The sequence below is a fragment of the Bos taurus genome, chromosome 28, assembly GCF_002263795.3.
Source record: "Bos taurus isolate L1 Dominette 01449 registration number 42190680 breed Hereford chromosome 28, ARS-UCD2.0, whole genome shotgun sequence".
Classification (NCBI taxonomy): domain Eukaryota; kingdom Metazoa; phylum Chordata; class Mammalia; order Artiodactyla; family Bovidae; genus Bos; species Bos taurus.
Genome location: NC_037355.1, coordinates 12,840,865 through 12,864,144, shown reverse-complemented (window position 1 = coordinate 12,864,144; position 23,280 = coordinate 12,840,865). Strand labels below are relative to the sequence as shown.

At 39.8% G+C, this 23,280-nt stretch overlaps 2 protein-coding genes across 8 annotated transcripts in view; both read right to left on the bottom strand.

The window, feature by feature from the left end:
* Positions 1–15,254, bottom strand: part of LOC104970913 (zinc finger protein 37A) — a 35,774-nt gene extending 20,520 nt beyond the window's left edge. For 2 of the 7 annotated variants that reach the window (XM_010820460.4, XM_024986855.2), the window contains exons 1-2: positions 15,007–15,254; positions 13,576–13,634 (exon numbers count right to left, since the gene is read on the bottom strand). In XM_010820460.4, the coding sequence (XP_010818762.1) occupies positions 13,576–13,634; positions 15,007–15,254 (307 nt within the window). Of the gene's footprint in view, positions 1–13,575; positions 13,635–14,972 lie in introns of all 7 variants that reach the window. The other 5 variants (XM_010820461.4, XM_010820462.4, XM_010820463.4 and 2 more) reach the window with 4 other exon arrangements.
* A 737-nt stretch (positions 15,255–15,991) lies between these two features.
* ZNF33B (zinc finger protein 33B) overlaps positions 15,992–23,280 on the bottom strand; it is a 99,077-nt gene continuing 91,788 nt past the window's right edge. Inside the window, exon 5 of the mRNA XM_059882524.1 lies at positions 15,992–16,077. Within this exon, the coding sequence (XP_059738507.1) occupies positions 16,046–16,077 (32 nt within the window). The 3' untranslated portion in view covers positions 15,992–16,045. The remainder of the gene's footprint in view (positions 16,078–23,280) is intronic.

Genomic DNA, 23,280 nt, shown 5'->3' with positions numbered 1-23,280 from the left:
AAAAATGTAAAAACCCACACAGGCTACACAGAGACATTCCCACGTTAAAAACAGCCCTCCAAGACAGTATGAGGGTTTGATATTGGGAGGAAGATCTCCAGAGCATGTAGCCTTGAATCCCAGTGGGGCTTCAACTGGGCATGCAGGAGCTTCACAGGGCTGGGGGAAACATAGACTACATGCTTGGAAGGTGCACTTAACGTCTTGTGCAGTGTGACCCAGCTCAAAGCAGTACTTCCAAAGGAACCTGGGCTAGACCTACCTAGTGGTCTTGGAGGGTCTCCTGGGAAGGTGGGGATTGGCTGTAGCTCACCATGGGGGAAATAATACTAGTAGTGAAGGCCCCAGGGAACTGTGGTGTGAGTACTCATCTAGGTCCCCATTCTGGCACCAAGATCTGATCCTACCCAACAACCTGAAGGCTCCAGTGCTGTAAAGTCTCAGGCTAAACATTCAAAAGCAGAGACATTACTTTGTCAACAAAGGTCCGTCTAGTCAAGGCTATGGTTTTTCCTGTGGTCATGTATGGATGTGAGAGTTGGACTGTGAAGAAGGCTGAGCACCGAAGAATTGATGCTTTTGAACTGTGGTGTTGGAGAAGACTCTTGAGAGTCCCTTGGGCTGCAAGGAGATCCAACCAGTCCATTCTGAAGGAGATCAGCCCTGGGATTTCTTTGGAGGGAATGATGCTGAAGCTGAAACTCCAGTGCTTTGGCCACCTCATGCAAAGAGCTGACTCACTGGAAGACTCTGATGCTTGGAGGGATTGGGGGCAAGAGGAGAAGGGGACGACAGAGGATGAGATGGCTGGATGGCATCACTGACTCGATGGACATGAGTCTGAGTGAACTCCGGGAGTTGGTGATGGACAAGGAGGCCTGGCGTGCTGCGATTCATGGGGTTGCAAAGGGTCGGACACGACTGAGTGACTGAACTAAACTGAAACAAACCAACAAGACAGGAGCAGGGCCCCACCCACCAGCATACAGACTGCCTAAAGTCATACTGTGCTCACAGCCACCTCACAAACAAACCCTTTGATACAGCTTTGTGTACTAGAGGAACTACACCCAGCTCCATCCCACAGAGAGCACTCACCAGTCTCTCTGACAAGGAAGCCTGCACAAGTCCCTAGACCAACCTCACCCACCAGGGGCCAGACACGAGAAGGAAGAGGAACAATAATCCTAAAACCTGAGGAAAGGAGACCACAAATGTATAAATTTAGAGAAAATGAGATGACAGAGAAACATGCTGCAGAAGAAAGAACAACCTAACGACCTACAAGAAAAACTAAATGGAGAAAGGCAATCTACCTGAAAAATAATTCACAGTAATTATAGTAAAGATGATCCAAAATCTCAGAAAAAAGAAATGGAGGCACAGACCAAGAGGATACAAGACATGTTTAACAAAGAGCTAGAAGATTTAAAGAACAGAGATGAATAACATAATAACTGCAATGAAAAATTTCCTGGAAAGAATAAATAGGATAACTGAGGTAGAAGAATGAATAAATGATCTGGAAGACAGTGGTAGAAATACTTCCACAGAACAGGATAAAGAAAAAGGAATGAAAAGAAATAAGGACAGTCTCAGAGACCTCTGGGACAACATTAAAAGCAACAATTGAATCGATTATAGCTGAAAACTTCCCCTATCATGGAAAAGGAAACATTCACCCAACTGGAGGAAGCCCAGTCCCATACAGGATAAACAAAAGGAGGAACACATGTTAACAAAATGTTGAGACACATGTTAATCAAGCTAACGAAAATTAAATACAAAGAAAAAAACCATAAAAGCAAAAAGGGAAAAGCAACAAATAATATACAAAGGACTCCACACAAGGTTATCAACTGATTTTTCAGCAGAAACTCTACAGGCCAGAAGGGAGTGACACGAAATATTTAAAAGAAAGAAAGCTAAAAGTCTATAGCCAAGAATACTCTACTCAACAAGGCTCTCTCATTCAGATTTGACAGAGAAATCAAAAGCTTTACAGACGAACAAAAGCTCAGAGAATTCAGCACCAGCAAACCAGCTTTAAAACAAATGCTAAAGGAACTTCTCTAAGAGTAGAATAAAGAGGTCACAACTAGAAACAAGAAAATCATAAGTGGGAAAGCTTACCAGTAAAGGCAAACGCACAGTAAAAGTAGGAAATCATCCACACAAATAGGATATCAAAGCTAGCAACTGTTAGATGAGGAGAGTACTAATGCAGGAAATGAGGACTGCAAACTGAAAGACCAGCAACTTAAAACAATCTTATATAGACCACTATATTGAAACCACATTAAAACACACAAACACACGGGAACTACAAACCAAGAAACAACAGATGCACACACAAAAAGAAAAAGGAACCCTAACACAACACAAAAGATAGTTATCAAACCACAAGAGAACAAAGAGAAAGGAAAGAAAAAAGACCTACAAAAACAAATCCAAAAATATTCAGAAAATGGCAACAGGCACATACATATCAACAAATACCTTAAATTTCAATGGATTACATGCCCAAACCAAGATACAGATTTGCTTAATGGATACGAAACTAAGACCCATATACATGCTGTCTACAAGAGACCCACTTCAGATCTAGGGACACATACAGACTGAAAGATGCTGGATGGAAAAAGATGTTCCAGCAAATGGAAATAAAAGGAAAGCCAGTGTAGCAATACTCCTATCAGACAAAATTAGACTATGAAACAAAGACTGTTACCGAGAGAGAAGGAAAGACACTACATAACGACCAAGGGATCAACCCAAGAAGAAGCTAAAACAATTGTAAGTATATATGCACCCAACAAAGAAGCGCCTCAATATTTAAGGCAAAATCTATCAGCCATAAAAGGAGACATTGACAGTAACACAATAATTGTGGGGGACTTCAGTATCCCATTTTCATCAATGAACATATCATCCAGAGAGAAAATCAATACAGAACCACAAGTCTTAAATGAAATATTAGACCAGACAGACTTGATATTTGTAGGACATTCCATCCAAAAGCAGAAGAATCTACTTTCTTCTCAAGTGAACACAGAACATTCTTCAAGATAAATCACATCTTGGGCCACTCATCTTGGGTTGCAAAGAGTTGGACACGACTGATCAACTGAACTGAACTGGGCCACTAATCAAGCCTCATTAAATTCAGGAAAATTGAAATCAGATCAAACATCTTTTTGACCACAACGCTATAAGATTAGAAATCAATTACAGGAAATATATATATATATAATACAAACACATGGTGGCTAAACAATGTTACTAAATCAATGGATCACTGAAGAAATCAAAGAGGAATTCAAAGAATACCTAGAGACAAATGACAATGAAAACATGACAATCCATAACCTATGGGGTGGAACAAAAGCAATTCTAAGAGTAAAGTTTACAGCAATACAATCTTACTTCAGGAAGCAAACAAACAAAACTCAAACATCCTAACTTTATACCTAAAGCAACTAGGGAAAGTAGAAAAAACACAACATTAGTAGAAGGAATGAAATCATCAAGATCAGAGCAGAAATAAATGAAATAGAAGTGGAGAAAACAGAAAGGAACCACATGTTCCACGTTTGTTCAGTGGATTAGAGGACATGGAAAACTGTAAAGATGAAGAAAAGAAGGTTTTCTATGTCCTACTGGTCATACTTAGAAGACATTTCCATACTATAACCATTGTTTTGTGTATGCATCTTATTCCTTAACACTATTGCTCTTGTTCAGTTGCTCAGTCATGTCCGACTCTTTTGATCCCATGGACTACAGCACGCCAGGCTTCCCTGTCCTTCACTATCTCCTGAAGTTTGCTCAAACTGATGGCCATTGAGTCAATGATGCCATCCAACCATCTCATCCTCTACTTCCCCCTTCTCCTTGTGCCCTCAATCTTTCCCAGCATCAGAGTTAATACTCTATATGAAGAGTTTCTTGAGAGTGAAAAACTTGGCTCGAAACTCAACATTCAAAAAGCTAAGATCATGGTATCAGGTCCCATCATTTCATGGCAAATAGAAGGGGAAAAAGTGGAAGCAATGACAGATTTTATTTTCTTGGGCTCCAAAATCACTGGGGAGTGTGACTATAGCCCTTACATTAAAAGACACATACACCTTGGAAGGAAAGCTATGAGAAACCTAGAGAGCATATTAAAAAGCAGAGACATCACTTTGCTGACAAAGGTCCATAAGTCAAAGCTATGGTTTTTTTCAGTAGTCATCTATGGATGTGAGAATTGGATCATAAAGAAGGCTGACCGCCAAAGAATTGACGCTTTCGAACTATGGTGCTGGAGAAGACTCCTGAGAGTCCCATGTACAGCAAGGAGATCAAGCCAGTCAATCCTAAAGGAAATCAACCCTGAATATTTATTGGAAGGACTGATGCTGAAGCTCCAATACTTTGGCCACCTGATGCGAAGGCTGACTCACTGGCAAAGACCCTCATGCTGGGAAAGATTGAAGGCAAAAGGAGAAGAGGGTGACAGAGGATGAGATAGTTGGATAGCATCACTGACTCAATGGACATGCATTTGAGCAAGCTCTGGGAAACAGTGTAGGACAGAGGAACCCGGCATGCTGCAGTCCATGGGTCACACAGAGCTGGACACGACTTAGCCACTGAACAACTGTGTGTGTGTGTATGGTTGACAGTAAGTACTTTTTGGGAAATATCTAGTCATTCTAGACGTTCTGAAGTGCCTGATATACGTTAAAAGTAGAGGTAGTAAAGGGGCATTTTGTAAATACATTTTTGTTAAAATTTGTATGAATATTGTTAATTTCAGAGGGGCTGGCCAAACTACCTCTCTGAACAGTACGCACTGTGTTTGTGCACTGAGGGGAAGGAGATGGAAGTGAAAAGAGCTCTGTGCCAGTGTGTTTATACTGAGGCAAGATTAACCATTGTCTTTGTGCGTTGTTTTTCACTTTTACTGTGTATTTAGTGCATGTAATGGACAAACAAGTCCTAATTTACATGTAGTCTTTCCAGATGTTATAGAGGTTGCCAGTGTATGACAAAACTAGAATTAGTAAATAATACATTTTGTGTTAAAATTTCTAGGAAAGACTGTCTTCTGAAAATTTGAGCATTATAGCCCTTTGGGTTGGTGGAGGTGGAAGAGAAGGGAAGGGTATTGGTCTTAGGCTACAGTGTTCTCATATGTTGAAGACACTTTCAGATTATAACTGTTAACATATATGCTGTTTATTCAAGACTGGACTATATATAGTGGACAAATTAAGTCTTTGTTTGAAATAACTAGCGCATTTAGAGGTGCCCAATGTATTTTAAATGTAGAGGGAGTAAGATAATCACTTTGTAAATATCTTTTTGGTTAAATTCATAGAATTAGGTCTTTGGGGATGTTAAATGTTAAACCACCTCTGTGAGCAGTATACTATTGTCTGTACTTATTCAGTGGCTCAGAGGAAGTGGGAGGGAAAGAATTAGAAAAGGTAACATGCTAGTGTGTTCATACCTGGACATTTTCAGACAGAACCATTTTTGTGTTCATGTGTATTTTATTTTGTTGTGTATATAGTCTATATAGTGGACAAATGAGTCCTAAGTTTGCAACATCTAGTCTCTAGATGTTACAGACATCGCCACTGTATGAAACTAATAAAATTAGCACATTTTGTACACTATCTATTGAAATTTATAGGAAGGCTGTCTTCTGTAAATGATGTTTGGATATGAATTTGTTCAACTACCTCTAAACATTACATGTGCCTATTATTTGCCCACTGGATTGGTGGTGGAGAGAAGGAAGTGAGGGAAAGAATAGGTTAGGTCAAAACAGTCATATTTAGAAGATACTTCAGGTTAGGGCTTCCCTGGTGGCTCAGATGGTAAAGCGTCTGCCTTCAATGCAGGAGACCCGGGTTCGGTCCCTGGTTCGGGAAGATCCTCTGGCGAAGGAAATGACAGCCCACTCCAGTACTCTTGCCTGGAAAATCCCATGGACAGAGGAACCTGGTGGGCTACAGTCCATGGGGTTGCAAAGAGCTGGACACGACTGAGTGACTTCACTTCACTTCAGGTTATAACCATTGCTACATGTGTGCTATTTTAATTAACTATTCTGTGTACATAGTGGATAAGTAAATTCTCATATAAAATATCTAGTCTTTCTAGATATTTAGAAGTGCTTGATGTATTTAAAAGGAGAAGCAGTAAAATAATACTTCTTGTAAATACAGTTTAAAAGCGGATGGGAAGGCCTGCCCTGGTGGTCCAGTAGTGAAGAATCTGCTAAAAGCGGGGGAAATGGGTTCAATCCCTGGTGCGGAAGATCCCGCACGCCACAGAACTAAGCCCATGTGCCACAACCACTGAGCCTGAACTCCAGAGCTTGTGCTCTGCAACAAGAGAAGCCACTGCAACGAGAACCCCGAGCACTGCAACAAAGACCAGCCCCGCTCACCACAAGTAGAAAAAGTCCATGCACAGCAACAGAGACCCAGCACAGCCAAAAAATAAATTAATTAAAAAAAAAAACACACACTGATGGGAAATATTGTCTTTAGAAATGGAATTGTTAAACCTCCTCCCTGAACAGTATACTCTGTGCTTTTTCATTGGATTGACGGAGGTGAGAGGGAAGACTGCAAAAGACGTTTTGCTAGTATGTACTAGAACATTTCAACTTGTCCATTGCTCTATATGTTATATATACTTCACTGCATATATTATGTATATACTGGACAAATGGGTCCCAATTTTATAGTATCTAATTTCTAGATATTAAAGAGATTGCCAGTGTATGATAAAAATTGAGTTAGTAAATTAATACATTTTGTACCCTTTGTGTTAAAATTCACTGAAAGGTCATATTCTGAAAAGGACCTTTGGAAGTGAAATTGTAAATCACGTTTAAGTGACAAAAGACATTAATCTACAACAAAGGAGCAAGACTAATCAATGGAGAAAAAAATCTCTTCAATAAATAGTACTGGGAAAACTGGACAGCTACATGTACAACACTTAGAACATTCTTTAATCTGTACATAAAAATAAACTCAAAATGGATTTTAAAGACCTAAATGTAAGACCAGATGGATACTATAAAACTCTCACAGGAAAACATAGGAAGAACAGTCTCTCACATAAATTGCAACAATATCTTTTTTAATCATCCTCCTAACATAATGGAAATAAAAACAAAAATGCACAAATGTGACCTAATTAAACTTAAAAGTTTCTGCATAGCAAAGGAAACCATCAGCAAAATGAAAAAAAAAAAAATGAATGGAAGAAAGTATTTGAAAATGATGCAACTGACATGGGATTAATATTCAAAATATACAAACAGCTCATGCAGCTCTATGTATAGAAACAAACAAACAAAAAATGTCGATACACAGCCCAGCTTGGTGGGCTGCCTTCTATAGGGTCGCACAGAGTCGGATACAACTGAAACAACTTAGCAGCAGCAGTCAAAGGCTTTGGCATAGTCAATAAAGCAGAAGTAGATGTTTTTCTGGAACTCTCTTGGTTTTTCAACGATCTAGTGGATGTTAGCAATGTGATCTCTATCTCCTCTGCCTTTTCTAAATTCAGCTTGAACATCTGGAGGTTCACGTACTTTTGAAGCCTGGCTTAGAGAACTTGGAGCATTACTTTGCTAGCGTGTGAGATGAGTGCAATTGTGCAGTAGTTTGAGCATTTCTTTGGCACTGCCTTACTTTGGGATTGGAATGAAAACTGACCTTTTCCAGTCCCATCACTTCATGGCAAATAGATGGAAAAACAATGAGAGATTTTATTTTTTTGAGCTCCAAAATCAATGCAGATGGTGACTGCAGCCATGAGATCAAGATGCTTGCTCCTTGGGAGAAAAGCTATGACCAACCTATATAGCATATTAAAAGCAGAGATACTGTTAACAAAGATCCGTCTAGTCAAAGCTATGGTTTTTCATGTAGTCATGTATGGATGTGAGTTGGGACTATAAAGAAAGCTGAGAGCCAAAGAATTGATGTTTTTGAATTGTGGTGTTGGAAAACATTCTTTAGAGTCCCTTGAACTGAAAGGAGATCCAAACAGTCCATCCTAAGAAAAATCAGTCCTGAATATTCATTGGAAGGACTGATGCTGAAGCAGAAGCTCCAATACTTTGGTCACCAGATGTGAAGAACTGACTCATTGGAGAAAACCCTGATGCTGGGAAAGATTAAAGGCAGGAGGAGAAGGGGATGACAGAGGGTGAGATGGTTGGATGGCATCACCGACTCAATGGACATAAGTTTGAGCAAGCTCCAGGAGTTGGTGATTGACAGGGAAGCCTGGTGTGCTGCAGTCGATGGGGTCATAAAGAATTGGACACGACTGAGTGACTGAATTGAACTATTATCGGAGCCTTCACCAAGTCATGATCTTTTTGCAGTTGTAACATCAGAGGTCACTGATCACAGATCACCTTAACAAATATAGTATTCAGTTCAGTTGCTCAGTTGTGTCTGACTCTTTGCGACCCCATGAACCAGAGCATGCCAGGCTTCCCTGTCCATCACCAACTCCCAGAGTCCACCCAAACCCGTGTCCATCGAGTCAGTGATGCCATCCAAACATCTCATCTACTGTTGTCCCCTTCTCCTCCTGCCCTCAGTCTTTCCCAGCATCAGGTCTATTCAAATGAGTCAGCTCTTCACATCAGGTGGCCAAAGTATTGGAGTTGCAGCTTCAACATCAGTCCTACCAATGAATACCCAGGACTGATCTCCTTTAGGATGGACTGGTTGGATCTCCTTGCAGTCCAAGGGACTCTCAAGAGTCTTCTCCAACACCACAGTTCAAAAGCATCATTCTTCAGTGCTCAGCTTTCTTTATATTTCAACTCTCACATCCATACATGACCACTGGAAAAACTATAGCCTTGACTAGACAGACCTCTGTGGACAAAGTAATGTCTCTGTTTTTTAATATGCTGTCTAGGTTGGTCATAACTTTCCTTCCAAGGAGTAAGCGTCTTTTAATTTCATGGCTACAGTCACCACCTGCAGTGATTTTGGAGCCCAGGAAAAAAAAGTCAGCCACTGTTTCCACTGTTTTTCCATCTATTTCCCATGAAGTGATGGGACCGGATGCCATGATCTTCGTTTTCTGAATGTTGAGCTTTAAGCCAACTTTTTCACTCTCCTCTTTCACTTTCATCAAGAGGCTTTTGAGTTCCTCTTCACTTTCTGCCATAAGGGTGGTGTCATCTGCATATTTGAGGTTATTGATATTTCTCCCAGCAATCTTGATTCCAGCTTGTGCTTCATCCAGCCCAGCATTTCTCATGATGTAATCTGCATATAAGTTAAATAAGCAGGGTGACAATATACAGCCTTGACGTACTCCTTTTCCTATTTGGAACCAGTCTGTTGTTCCATGTCCAGTTCTGACTGTTGCTTCCTAACCTGCATACAGGTTTCTCAGGAGGCAGGTCAGGTGGTCTGGTATTCCCATCTCTTTCAGAATTTTCCACAGTTTATTGTGATCCACACAGTCAAAGGCTTTGGCATAGTCAATAAAGCAGAAATAGATGTTTGTCTTGAACTCTCTGGCGTTTTCAGTGATCCAGCGGATGTTGGCAATTTGATCTCTGGTTCCCCTGCCTTTTCTAAAACCAGCTTGAACATCTGGAAGTTCATGGTTCACGTACTGCTGCAGCCTGGCTTGGAGAATTTTGAGCATTACTTTACTAGCGTGTGAGATGAGTGCAATTGTGTGGTAGTTTGAGCATTTTTTGGCGTTGCCTTTGGGATTGGAATGAAAACTGACCTTTCCCAGTCCTGTGGCCACTGCTGAGTTTTCCAAATTTGCTGGCATATTGAGTGCAGCACTTGCACAGCATCATCTTCCAGGATTTGAAACAGCTCAACTGGAATTCCATCACCTCCACTAGCTTTGTTCGTAGTGATGCTTCCTAAGGCCCGCTTGACTTCACATTCCAGGATGTCTGGCTCTAGGTGAGTGATCACACCGTCGTGATTATCTGGGTCAGGAAGATCTTTTTTCTACAGTTCTTCTGTGTATTCTTGCCACCTCTTCTTAATATCTTCTGCTCCTGTTAGGTCCCTACCATTTCTGTCCTTTATTGAGCCCATCTGTGCTTGAAATGTTCCCTTGGTATCTCTGATTTTCTTGAAGAGATCTCTAGTTTTTCCCTTTCTATTGTTTTCTCTATTTCTTTGCATTGATCACTGAGGAAGGCTTTCTTATCTCTCCTTGCTATTCTTTGGAACTCCCCATTCAAATGGGTATCTCTCCTTTTCTCCTTTGCTTTTCGCTTCCCTTCTTTTCACGGCTATTTGTAAGACCTCCTCAGACAGCCATTTTACTATTGGGTTAACCAAGAAGTTCATTTGGGTTTTTCCATAAGAGGTAATGGAAAAACCTGAATGAACTTTTTGGCAAACCCAATAATAATGAAAAAGTTTGAAATGTTGAATGTTATTAAGAAGTAAGCAAATGGTCTTGCAAAAATATCACAACAGAATTTCTTAATGCAGAATTGCCACAAAACTTCAGTTTAGTTTTAAAAAATCTGCAAAGCACAGTAAGATATACCTATATGTACCTTATTTTCAAAGAACTGTGTTTTGATCTGTTTTGGGGCTGTTTGAGAATGCCTACAACTCAATAACAACAACAAAACTTTTAAATAGACAATGGACTTGAACAGACATTTCTCCAACAAATATATACAATTAGCTAACTAGCTTATGAAAATATGCTCAAAATCACCAATCATTAGGGAAATGCTAATCAAAACCACTATCAAATATTACCTACACCTATTATGAGAGCTGCTATTTAAAAAACCTGAAAATAATAAGTGCTGGTGGGAATATAAAAGGGTGAAGCTGCTGTGAGGAACAGTATGGTGTTCTTCAAAAAAAAAACCTGAATTACCATATGACCCAGCAATACCACTTCTTGGTGTTTATTGAAAAGAACTGAAAGCAGAATCTCAAGACATGTTTGTACTCCATGTTCATAAAAGCATTATGCACAGCAGCCAAAAGGCAGAAGCAAATGTCCATCAACAGATGAATGAATAAACAAAAATGTGATATATATACACACACATACAACATGGATGAACCCTGAGAATTATGCTAATTAAAAGAAGCCAGTCACAAAAAGACAAGTCCTTTATGCTTTCACTTCCATGAAGTATGAAAGAGTAGTCAAACTCATAGAAACATAAAGTAGAATGGAGGCTTTCACTGGTCAGGGAGCAGAGAGGAATGGGGAGTTTTTGTTTAATGGGTGCAGTGTTTCCGTTTTATAAGATGAAAATATTTTGGAGGTTGATTGTAGCATAACGTGAATAAACTTAACACTACTGAACTATACACTTAAGAACATTAAGATGGTAAAACAAAACAAAAACAAGGATGCCTGCTTTGGCCACTTATATTCAACTCTGCACTAGAAATTCTAGCCAGAGCAATTAGGCAAAAAATAGATAAATAAAAGGTATTCAAACTGGATGGAAGAATGAAACTATCTCTATGTGCAGATGATATGACTGCATATATAGACAATTCTAAAGAATCTACAAAGCAACTATTAGAACTTGTGAACAAATTCAGCAAAACAGGGTATAAGCTCAACATTCAAAAAATCAGTTGTATTTCTACGTACCATCAATAAGCAATCAAAAAGGGAACTAAGAAAAGACTTCCATTTACAATATCGTCTAAAAGACCACTTAATAGTAAATTTAAGCAAACATGTAAGATCTGTACTCTGAACACTACAAAATAGAAAATCTAACTTATTGGAAAAACATCTCACGTTCATAGATACTCATGACTTAATATTCTTAAAGTGGCAATATCTTCCAAAGCGGTCTATAGATTCAATGCAATCCTTACCAAAATCGCAACAGCCTTTTTGTGTGGAAATAGACAAGCTAACATAAAATTCATATGGACTTGGCAAGGGACTTGCCTTGCTGTGCAACACAGTTTGCCAGTTTCAAAATAAGTTAAACACAGAATTATCACATGATCCATCAATTTCACTCCTAGGAAAGAACTGAAAATAGGTCTTCAAACAAAAACTTGTACATGAATGCTCACAGCACTGTTCTCAATAACCAAACATGGAGTCACCCCCAAATGCCCATGAAATGATAGATAAACAAAAGGTAGTATAGACGATGGAATATTTATTTGGTCACAGAAGTGATGAAGTAATGATACAAATTACAACATGGAAGGGTCCTGAAAACACACTAAGTGAAAGGCTACATGATTCCACTTATATGAGCTGTCCAGAATAGGCAAACCCATAAGAAGAAAATAGATTAACAGTAGCTAGGGGCTGGGGGGAGTGGGGAGTAGCTGTTTATTAAGTGATGGTACTGCTTATTAGGATTCGCTGGTAGCTCAGTGGTAAAGAATCCATCTGCCAATGAAGGAGACTCAGGTTCGATCTCTGGGTTGGGAAGATCCCCTGGAGTAGGAAATAGCAACCACTCCAGTATTCTTGCCTGGAAAATCCCACAGAGGAGCCTGGTGGGCTGCAGTACATGGGGTTGCAAAGAGTCAGACAGGCCTTAGAGACTAAACAACAGTATGGGGTCTCCTTTTGGTATGACAAAAATATTCTTAAAGTAGGTGGTGGTCATGGTTGCACAACATCATTAATATACACAATGTCACTAAATTCTGCATTTTAAAACGGTTGAAATGTGAATTTTATGCTATGTGTATTTTACCAAAATTAAAAAAGAAGAATCCCTTGCCAGACTCTACAAAGATTTAGATTTTGCCAAGCCCTCAGGATTGTCACAAAGCCTGCCTCCTCCAACTAAATAACCTAGGTCACCTGGTCTATGCAGATTGTCTCTTCTCTGAAAAACCATGAGTCCTAATGCTGGCTCTAATTCACTTGAATTATTTATCACGTATTTTCTTTTGACATCATTTAACTTTTCCTGTGGAATAGACAAGAATCATTCCCTTTATTCCAACCACTTCTTTATGCAACTGCAAGACTGTCACAAGAAGGTTCACAACATCACATAATGAAGTCTTATCAAAAAAATTTTTTTAATGGCTCAGTTTCACAGCTCAATAATATCATAGGATCTGCATTTACCCACATGGCATCTCTTTCCTACTACTGATCTGCTCTTCTAAATCAGTGGTCAGCAAACATTTTCAGTAAATGTTCATAGTAGGTATTTCAGGTCTGTGAGCTGTCTGTCACAATCACTAAACTCTGCCCTTGTAATCTGAAGGCAGTCACAGCCATAAATGAGCATAGCTGTGTCTCAGTAAAAGTTTTACAGACACTGAGATTTGAATTTCACACAATTTTCACATCACAGACTATTACTCTTGATTTGTTTCTCAATCATCTAAAAATTCGTAGTGTGTGGGCAATAAAAAACCAGGCAGCAAGCCTCATTTGGCCCATGGGCTGTAATTTGCTGACTTGTGCTCTGTATTTTCCCTGATGTAAACATTTATTTCTACTATTTCAAATGAATGTATAGACATGGTATAAACTTCAAATAATCAAAACTGCATAAATTAAACAACTCACCTGCAATGTGATCATTTTCTGTTGCTTCTGGAGAAATGTAGAGAGCTGAGAGAGTACACCTGAGAAAGAAGGAAGGTCATGAGTGATATCACCTGCCTAAAAAGCTCCACCCCAGTAGCTGGCATAACATCTTAGAATGGGAGATGCCTTGAGAAGGGGCAGAAAGGGTAACAGTAAGGGAGGGAGCACTCCATGTCCATGCATGACTCTGGTATGATTATGTAATACTTAGACAAGCTAGTTTTCAAATGTAAAAGCATTGGTTTTCTACTCATTTGTTAACAGTGTATGCTCTAACATACAGAAAATGTGAACAACACATTAAACTAATTAAGCCAATTAGGAAAAGCCAAGATTAGAACATTAAAACTGATGCTGAGCAAAAATATTCAGCACAAAATTTATAATGTTCATTACAAACCAGAAAAACCTCAACAGTGTTCTGAAAAAAAAAAAGGATGGGGTATTTTTGGAAGGGGAAAAAAAGAGTTTACTCTTAATTTGGTTTCGGGTCTCAACAGTATTTTTTAATTAAAAACAATAAACTGGTTTTGATTTCTGTGTTGTTAAGGCAGAAAAGACTTCCCTGGACCATCAAGAGACTCCATGGCTGTCCTTGATTCTACCATAACAAAATGTAGGATTGTAAACTAACCACTTTTTTACCCACTTCCTGCCCACCCCACCCCAACTCCATGCTTTAAGTAACACATAAATAGACCTGTCTTAAGTCCAAGTTGTAACGACCTGTCTTGCAGCACCATCTCTGATTCTGCAAGTTCAGGACAGGGGACATCAGGTATTCTCTAGCTGTGCTGAGTGCAGGAGCAGCTCAGAATACAAGTGGAGTAAAGAGTGAAGGGTGCAAGAAGGTAAACTCCCTCCCCTGTGGCTGGTCAGCTCTTCCTTCCACAGGATGCCTTCACAACCTCCCAGGAAGGAGTACCTTCTGTTCCTTTTGTCCAGAAAGTTGGCCCAAGGTTTCCACCCTCACTACCACCTGGTCCAGCAGGAGGACCAAAGTCTGCTCCTCTGAGGTCCCAAGCGAACTGACTGTCCTGCCAGAGACTCCTGCTCCCGGAATCACCCTTTCTACTCCACAAAAAGCTATTCTGTTGCAATAAAGATGGACCTAAAAGGGTCAGAATATGTGTCCCAGATTAAAGCTCCTGGAATTTAAGCGGGACCTCCTGTAAAAGCCAACTAGGGCTACTGAGGGCACAGGCAAAGCTGACCACAGGCGGTTAGGCGAGGCCCTGAGTGTTGGGGGCGGGGATCAAGTTTCTTCGCAGAGAAGAAAAGTGCACATCTACTGGGAGCCCGAAAGCCAGTTTCTGCGCGGTCTTCCAAGGTCTCAGACCACCCCGCACCTTGGAAATGAGAAAAACAAGCTGCACCTGGTAACAAGCGCTGGGACGTGCTGGTCCTCACCAGGAGCATAAAAACGGAGTCAGAGCCACACCGAGTCTGGAGACAAAGCCGTTTCCTCCTTCACCCGCTCCCTGGTCGCCTGTCTCAACTCTGCGGGGCTCCACCGCACCGTCCTGCTCCTCAGCAGTCGGGTCCACAAGCCTGAAGCTCCGGAATCCTCTCCTCGCGAGACTGCAGCTGCAGACCCGAACCTGCAGGCTAGCAGAGAGAGGAGGGGGAGGAGGGAGCGCACATGCGCAGAAGGCCATAGCGACGGCCGCGTCCAGTCCCAGAAAAGGTACAGTACATTTCTTGAAAGCCTGTTATTGTTCAGTCGGTAAGTCATGTCTGACTCTTTGCGACTCCATGAACTGCAGCACGCCAGGCTTCCCTGTGCTTCACTATCTCCTATAGTTTGCTCAAATGCATGTCCCGTTGAATCGGTGATACTATCTAACCATCTTATCCTCTTCCGCCACCTTCTCCGTTTTGCCTTCAATCTTTCCCAGCACCAGGGTCTTTGCCAATGAGCAGGCTCTTCCAATCAGGTGGCCAAAGTATTGAAGCTTCAGCAACAGTCTTGCCAATGAATATTCAGGTTGATTTCCTTTAGGATTGACTGGTTTGATGTCCTTGCAATCCAAAGGAATCTCAGGAGTCTTTTCCAGCACCACAATTCGAAATCATCAATGCTTCCGAGTTTAGCCTTCTTTATGGTCCAGCTCTCACATCTGTACATGACTACTGGAAAAACCAGTTTTTGACCGTATGGACCTTTGTTGGTAAAGTGTTGTCTCTGCTTTTTAATACGCTGTCTAGGTTTGTCATAGCTTTCCTTCCAAGGGACATGTGTCTTTTAACTGCATTGTCCCCAGGGATTTTGGAGCCCAAGAAAGAAGAAAATAAAATTCTCGTTCTATTTACTATGAAGTGATGGGATTGGATGCCACGATCTTTGTTTTTTGAATATTGATCTTCAAACCAGTTTTGTCACTTTCCTCTTTCACCCTCATCAAAAGGCTCTGTAGTTCCTCTTCACTTTCTGCATATCTGAGGTTGTTTATATTTCTCCCATCTCAATTAGGATAGGGTCTGCGATAGAAACAAACTTATGGTTACTCAAGAGGAAGTGGGGGGAAGGGATAAATTAGGAAATTTGGATTACTATATATAAAATAAATAAACTGCATATAAAATTGGTAAACAATGACCTACTGTATAGCACAGGGAACTATATTTAGTATCTTGTAATAACCTAAAATGGAAAAAATCAGAAAAAGTATATATATTGGTGACCTTAGTCACTCAGTCATGTCCAACTCTTTGCAACCCTATGGACTGCAGGCCGCCAGGCTCCCCTGTGCATGGGGATTCTCCAGGCAAGAATACTGGAGTGGGTTGCTATGCCCTCCTCCAGGGGATCTTCCCAACCCAGGGATCAAACCCAGGTCTCCCACATTGCAGTCAAATTTATTACCGACTGAGCCACCAGGGTAGCCCATGTATATATATACATACATATGTAACTGGATCAATTTGCTATACATTTGAAAGTAACACTGTAAATCAACTATACTTCAGTTGAAAAAAAAAAGGCTCTGCAATTTTGTACATTGGGTAGAATTGCCAGATTTAGCAAATAAAGTACAAGTCATGAGACACTCTTTTATTCATTGCTCATCTGAAATAAATTTTAAGTATCTAAATTATGTATCTCTCATCAATTAAATTTCTATGATAATATTGGCTCTCCTTAACAGTTCCTCGTTTTGAAGAACTGAGTTACATTATTTATTCCAGAGACTGTCCATTTACAGGTTCCATTTTCATTATATGTTACTTATTTTGTAGTTGTATCTCACTTATTTTGGACATTCATTAATGAGAAAACACATTTAGCTTTATGAATGGATATAATGGCATAAAGTTAACAACTCTGGGAACTGCTCTTCAAATTTGATTCGTTAAACACATAAGATCATCACTCATGGCACAACTTGCCTTTTCCACTCTTCAGGATCATATTGGATCTCTTTGATTAATAATTTTTTAATATGTCCACTAACAAAAAAACTTTTTGTCAGTTTTTTCTGTTCCCTTTTAACACTATAAATGATACTTTCACTTGTCCTTAAGCTAGACAAGCAGTTAGTAACATCCATGTAAAAAAATCAAATTAAGAGATGAAACTCATTTCTAAATACAGTCATAGCAAGCACACTAATGATTATCCACATAATCATTTTATAATCATTATTGAAAGGAGAAATTGTTCTCTCAATTTCCATAATTCTATTGTTACAGATACTGAAAACTACAAACAAGAAATAAGCAAATTAGCTTCATTTAATGGAATATTTAAAAGGTTAAATAAGAATTTGGGGCCTTTTCTGGAGGATTAAATATTTCAGTGCTTTAAATATTAACTGAGAACTCTTCCAGCTGTATTTGTTAAAGAGTGTCAATGAGTTTCTGAATGCAAGAGAAATGAAGAATACTGACTGCCAACAAAAATCACAGAAGTCCTTTAATAACTCAATTCAAATGTTAATAATATAAATGCTGAAGTAAGAGAACAACTTCATGTCAATTACTTCAACATCAATATAAAAAGTATCTCTATCTGAATAGCAAGTACTATGAAGAATGTGGCCGGACAATCAACACCTTCCACATAATCTTTCATGCTTTGTTTATCCTTGGAATAAACATGTCTTCACCTTTATGTAAACATCCACCAAAATTTGTATTTGTATTACCTCCATCAAAAGCAGTGTAGAAGCAAGGGGAAATATGTATTTTCCACATTGTAATTGCTTGTACCCATGGCTATGCTGAAAAAAACAATAATGAGGCTATTAAAACACTGATAATCTCTGTAATCGTAAGTGAAGCTATTTTTGTTGTTGCAGTGGACTTTATCTTGGCACTTGAAATTGTGATTGCAACTTTGGAATCAGAAAATACTCTGCCAGTACTACGTTAGGTCATTTGAGCTGAAAGAATGATGATGGTGTAGAGGGTATTTACAGCTTCTGCTTGAATTACTATATCTCAATCTGAATTCCTGTTAAACGAAGACATTATTTTATCTCTTTCGATGGACAGGGAGGCCTGGCGTGCTGCAATTCATGGGGTCGAAAAGAGCCGGACACGACTGAGCGACTGATCTGATCTGATCTGATAATACTAGTTCCCCTGGAGAAGGAAATGGTAACCCACTCCAGTATTCTTGACTGGGAAATCCCATGGACAGAGGAGCCTGCTGGGCTACAGTCCGTGGGGTCGCAAAGAGTCAGACATGACTTACTGACTAAGCAACAACAATATCCTATTTGAGGATTGAAGATTGAATGTTTTCCTCCTAATTATAGGAACAAGACAAAGATGTCCACTATTGGGGAGATATAAATAAAAATAAAATCTTCCAATTCAGAAAACCTCTCCGTATTGCATAGAAGGAAAATAAAACATCATTTCCTAGACCCAGCATGATGCATTGATGTGCTTGCCCTGCATGGTGTGAAAATGCCCCTCTCTGCCATACCTCTTTTTCTTTCAAAGGGCACAGTGTGATCAAATCAGATGTCTTTTCCTCAATAAGCTCCATGGATATTCCATCCAGAGTAGAGAATATGGTAGCCTTTAGTTGCACAACAGGTCTCTCCTCAACAGGTTTATAGGATTGGGAGAAACCAAGAACACAAGTTCCTTAGTTAGAGGACCTAACTGCATGTGAATTGTACAGGAAAAGGAATAAGTAGACTGATGCAAAATACTAAAACAAGAAATTCCTGAGGAAACTGAAGGATAAGCAGAACTTTATCAGAACAGGCAAAGAGATTAGGCTGAGGAAAAGTTACTGACACATATGGTTCACCATTTCCCACCTCAGAGTCTCTCAATCTATCCATTTTCAGCTGTTAGCCAAGATTTCCTAGCTGGAGGTTTTGTTCTTCTCCATCCTGATTCTCTTGTCCCTGTAGTCAGTCCCTGCCTCCTCCAGACCCTGCCTCCTCTGATCCCTTCATGGGTTGACCAGAGTAGGGATTTCTCCCTTTAGTAAAGAGTTCTGATCAGCCAACACAGAAGTCTTCAATTTCTTTTCTTGGATGTCTTTCTCTAGATTACCCCTACATTGAGTACCTGCTGCTCAGATTTGACTGTCTATTCTTGTCATCCTACCACTTTCCCTTAATTTGGATTTGGATAGTTGGCAAGAGAGTCAAAACGAAGGTTGCTAAAACTAGAGCATATTTTGATCTGACCCCAGGTTCCAACCAGGGAGTTCTGAGAAAGCGTCAGCAAACCACTGATGGAAATCGATGGGGGACTCCCATGTCTTCTAGGTGCATTGCTGCAACATCACCCAGCTCATTTGTGGAAAGGCTTCAAGTATAGCTTTCAGCAACCCTTCTCTGAGTTTGAAACTGCCTTGGTTACTCCATAGTTATGAGGGGTGGGGTGCCAGATAGCTTCCCCTGATGTAGTGATCTTCCAGACCCCAATGTGATTGCTCTACCAAAGGAGCAAAATCTCCTAATTTCAGAATTCCACGCAGTTGCTGGTTGCTCAATTTCATCTAATAATCAGTATATATTCCTATGTCTGGGCTGTAAACTGAAAACACCCTGAGGTGTACTTTTGCAAATTTCTGGGGCATAGAGGAAAGAAGCCTTTAAATAAGAAACATCAGCTGATAAGAAAGGCATTTGAATTACATGGGCATCCTGAGTAGCTTCTCAATGGCATTGGTGCTGCTGGTGACCCAAATAGACTAGCTGGCTTCCTTCACATTGAGACCAAAAAAAAAAAAAAAAAAAAAAAACCACCACAAAAAATTGTAACCAGGGCACTTTAGTTTCCCTTCCTGTGTTTACATTATTTCAATGCCTTGTTTCTTTGCTTTTTTCCAAGTGACTAGTATAGCTACTCTCCCTGTTACCTTCCATGCAGATCTCTTAATCTTCCCATGATGCTCTATCATTTCTGGCTTTCTATTAATAGCTATGCAGTGTGTGGAGCATAAGGGACTCCTGAAGGAGTCACCTCGTCTAAGACATGAAGTGGACTCAGTCTAGGCCATAAAGTACATTAACTGTGTTCTCAAATTGAGCAGGTTAATTTATTACCAGTTAAAGAAGCTGTTGGAGAAGGCAATGGCACCCCACTCCAGTACTCTTGACTGGAAAATCCCATGGACGGAGGAGCCTGGTAGGCTGCAGTCCATGGGGTCGCTAAGAGTCAGACACGACTGAGCGATTTCACTTTCACTTTTCACGTTGGAGAAGGAAATGGCAACCCACTCCAGTGTTCTTGCCTGGAGAATCCCAGGGTCGGAGGAGCCTGGTGGGCTGTCATCTCTGGGGTCGCACAGAGTTGGACATGACTGAAGCAACTTAGCAGCAAAGAAGCTGTGCCTAGATGGGAACCACCCATCTGAAAGATTATCACCTCCCTTTCCCCCGAGTCAGTCTGAGGCATGGAGGGGCAAAGACATCCAGGAAAAGCAGGAGGAGCAGGGACAAACAGAGTGAGGAGAAGCAGGGTTCTATGAGAGAGAAAATGTATTTGTCTTGCATTTTCTCTTTAATTTTTTCAACAGTTTCTTCTAGTTATCCAAATAATTTTTAAATTTCCTCTTGGAATGGTTAGAATTATATTCATCCCATAAATATCAGCAACTCATTTACTGGGATAGACTCCCTTCTAAGAACCTCTGCAAAACAAAAGGATTGTCCTCTGGCTACTGCAGGACTGGAATCTCATATGTGTGCCAATTCCAAATTCGACAGACAGATATTAACTGTTTTTAAAAGAGACCAGCAGGCAACATTACTGGCTTCCCATATTTTCCAATTATCCAGTGATCATGATGAGATCTGGGTAATAATTATTACCCATAATTATTCAAAAGTAAAATCTTGAATTTGGGTGGTTTGTTTAGATAGTATTCCAAAAGAACAGAGGGCTAGGAGGAAGAGTATTTATAATTTAGGGACTTCTACCTGATTGTTGTGTGGCCAAGACTTTCAGCTGATCTGCTCAAATCAGGAACTACCAGACTCATCCCATTATCAAAATTGCTGAAGAAATATAATTAACAGTTTCTCCCAACACGAAAGTCTATTCACAAAGGTAGAAGACAAAAGAATTTTATTACTGAATAGTTATAAAAGAAGAATGTGATGTGCACTATAGGAAGTCTGCTAAGAGATTACAAAGCCAGAAAGAAACTGCACCCTTTTATAAAGCTGATTGGATACAACTCATTACATACATGTTCTCAAGATAAACAATAACTAAACCTTAAGTAAGAGGACTTGACAGTATCATTTATCATGCTGCTGCTGCTGCTGTCGCTTCAGTCGTGTCCGACTCTGTGCAACCCCATAGACAGCAGCCCACCAGGCTCCCTCATCCCTGGGATTCTCCAGGCAAGAACACTGGAGTGGGTTGCCATTTCCTTCTCCAATGCATGAAAGAGAAAAGTTAAAGTCAAATTGCTCAGTTGTGTCAGACTCTTAGTGACCCCATGGACTGCAGCCTACCAGGGTCCTCCATCAATGGGATTTTCCAGGCAAGAGTACTGGAGTGGGGTGCCATTGCCTTCTCCATCATTTATCATAGTTTACCTTAAATTCATCCGGTAATTGGGATGAGCATCTGTGTTAACTGAAGCTTCTCATATCTATTTGAAAGGAGGTAGTTTTGCAACTTGGAGCAAGGCACCCATAGAAGAAGTTAGGCTCCTACCCTCCTACAGAAACTGAGAAATTGGGAGTGCAAACACCCTGGAAGGGTACACTTCAAAGAGATAACTCCAAGGCTCCTTGAGAAAGATATTGTAAGGGTGTAAAACTGCCAAAAGGCTTTTAAAAAGGTTCATATTCATCCCAAAGGGATGGATAAAGCATTTACAGTTACAAGTTTACAAAAGAAAATGTTCTAAGAAAAAGAAGTGGGGATATCTCTTTTTTTTTTTTTAAACTGTACGAATCCTCTTTTCATTTCTATTTCTCTTACTCTCACCACTTCTAGGTAATATTGTACTGCAGGTCTCAGGGCAACTAAGAAAGAAAATGGAGTAAGTGGCATAAAATGGGAAATAAAGAGGTACTGCTACGGCTATATGCAGATGGCTTGACCTTGTATGTAGAAAATGCTCAGGGACTCACTGAAAAATATCAGAACCAATAAATAAGCTCAGTAAAGTTAAGGATGCAGGATCAATAATATAAATACCAATGGAACTTGTATACATTAGCAATGAGCAACCCAAAGTTAAGACAACAGACTCATTTGCAATAGCATCAAAAGAAAAAATTCTCCAGAGTGAATTTAACAAAAGTGTAATACTTCTACAATGAAAAGATTTGTACAAGACTTGCCCAATTAAAATGTCATTGATGAAGATCTAGATAAATGGAAAGTTAGCAAGATAGCAAAAATAAAATTCCAGTCCCCTCTCCCTATAGAAACACCAATTTTAACAACAATCCATGGATGAAAAACCAATATGTGCTTTGCGTTATGGAAGTCACTGGAAGAGAGAAAGAGAAAAGGGCAGAAATATATTTGCATGTCAAATGGTGGAAAATAAATCTGAAAAAATTCATTACCTTAGTGAAATTTCTAGGCATTCAGTGGTGTGCAGCATGTTAAGATATCCCTTCTATATGCTTGAAGTCACAGTGACGGATATGGATGCTGTCGCAAAGAGTCGACACAACAGAGTGACTGACACTTTCACTTTTCACTTGGAGCCTTTGTCAGTCTTACTGACAGTCAGTCTTACTTGTGAGCCAATTTCTTTAAAAATCAATCAGTTAATCTCTGGAGTTTATGCACATTTTAAATGGGATGGGGTAACAATTTTCTACATTTACAGGCAGTTATACCTCTATCATTTATTAAGTTAACGTCCAAACTTTTAGTGACAACACCCCACTTATCACTGAACAATATTCCATTGTATAGATCTGCCACATTTTTCTTATCCATTTACCTACTGATAGATATCTTGGTTAATTCTAATTTTGGAAATAATAAACCTGCTATATTTTTATGCAGGCTTTTGTGTTAATGTAAGCTTTTAAATAAGTTGAGTAATCACCTAGGAAAGCAATGGCTAGATTGTATAAGACTACATTTCTTTGTAAGACATTGCCAAAGCTTGCAAGGATCTTCAACTTTAATTTACTTAACAAATACATTAAACTCATAATCCAATACAAACATTCATTCAACACTCATTGAGTTGAAAAACAACAGCCAGTTTTAGGCACTGGATTC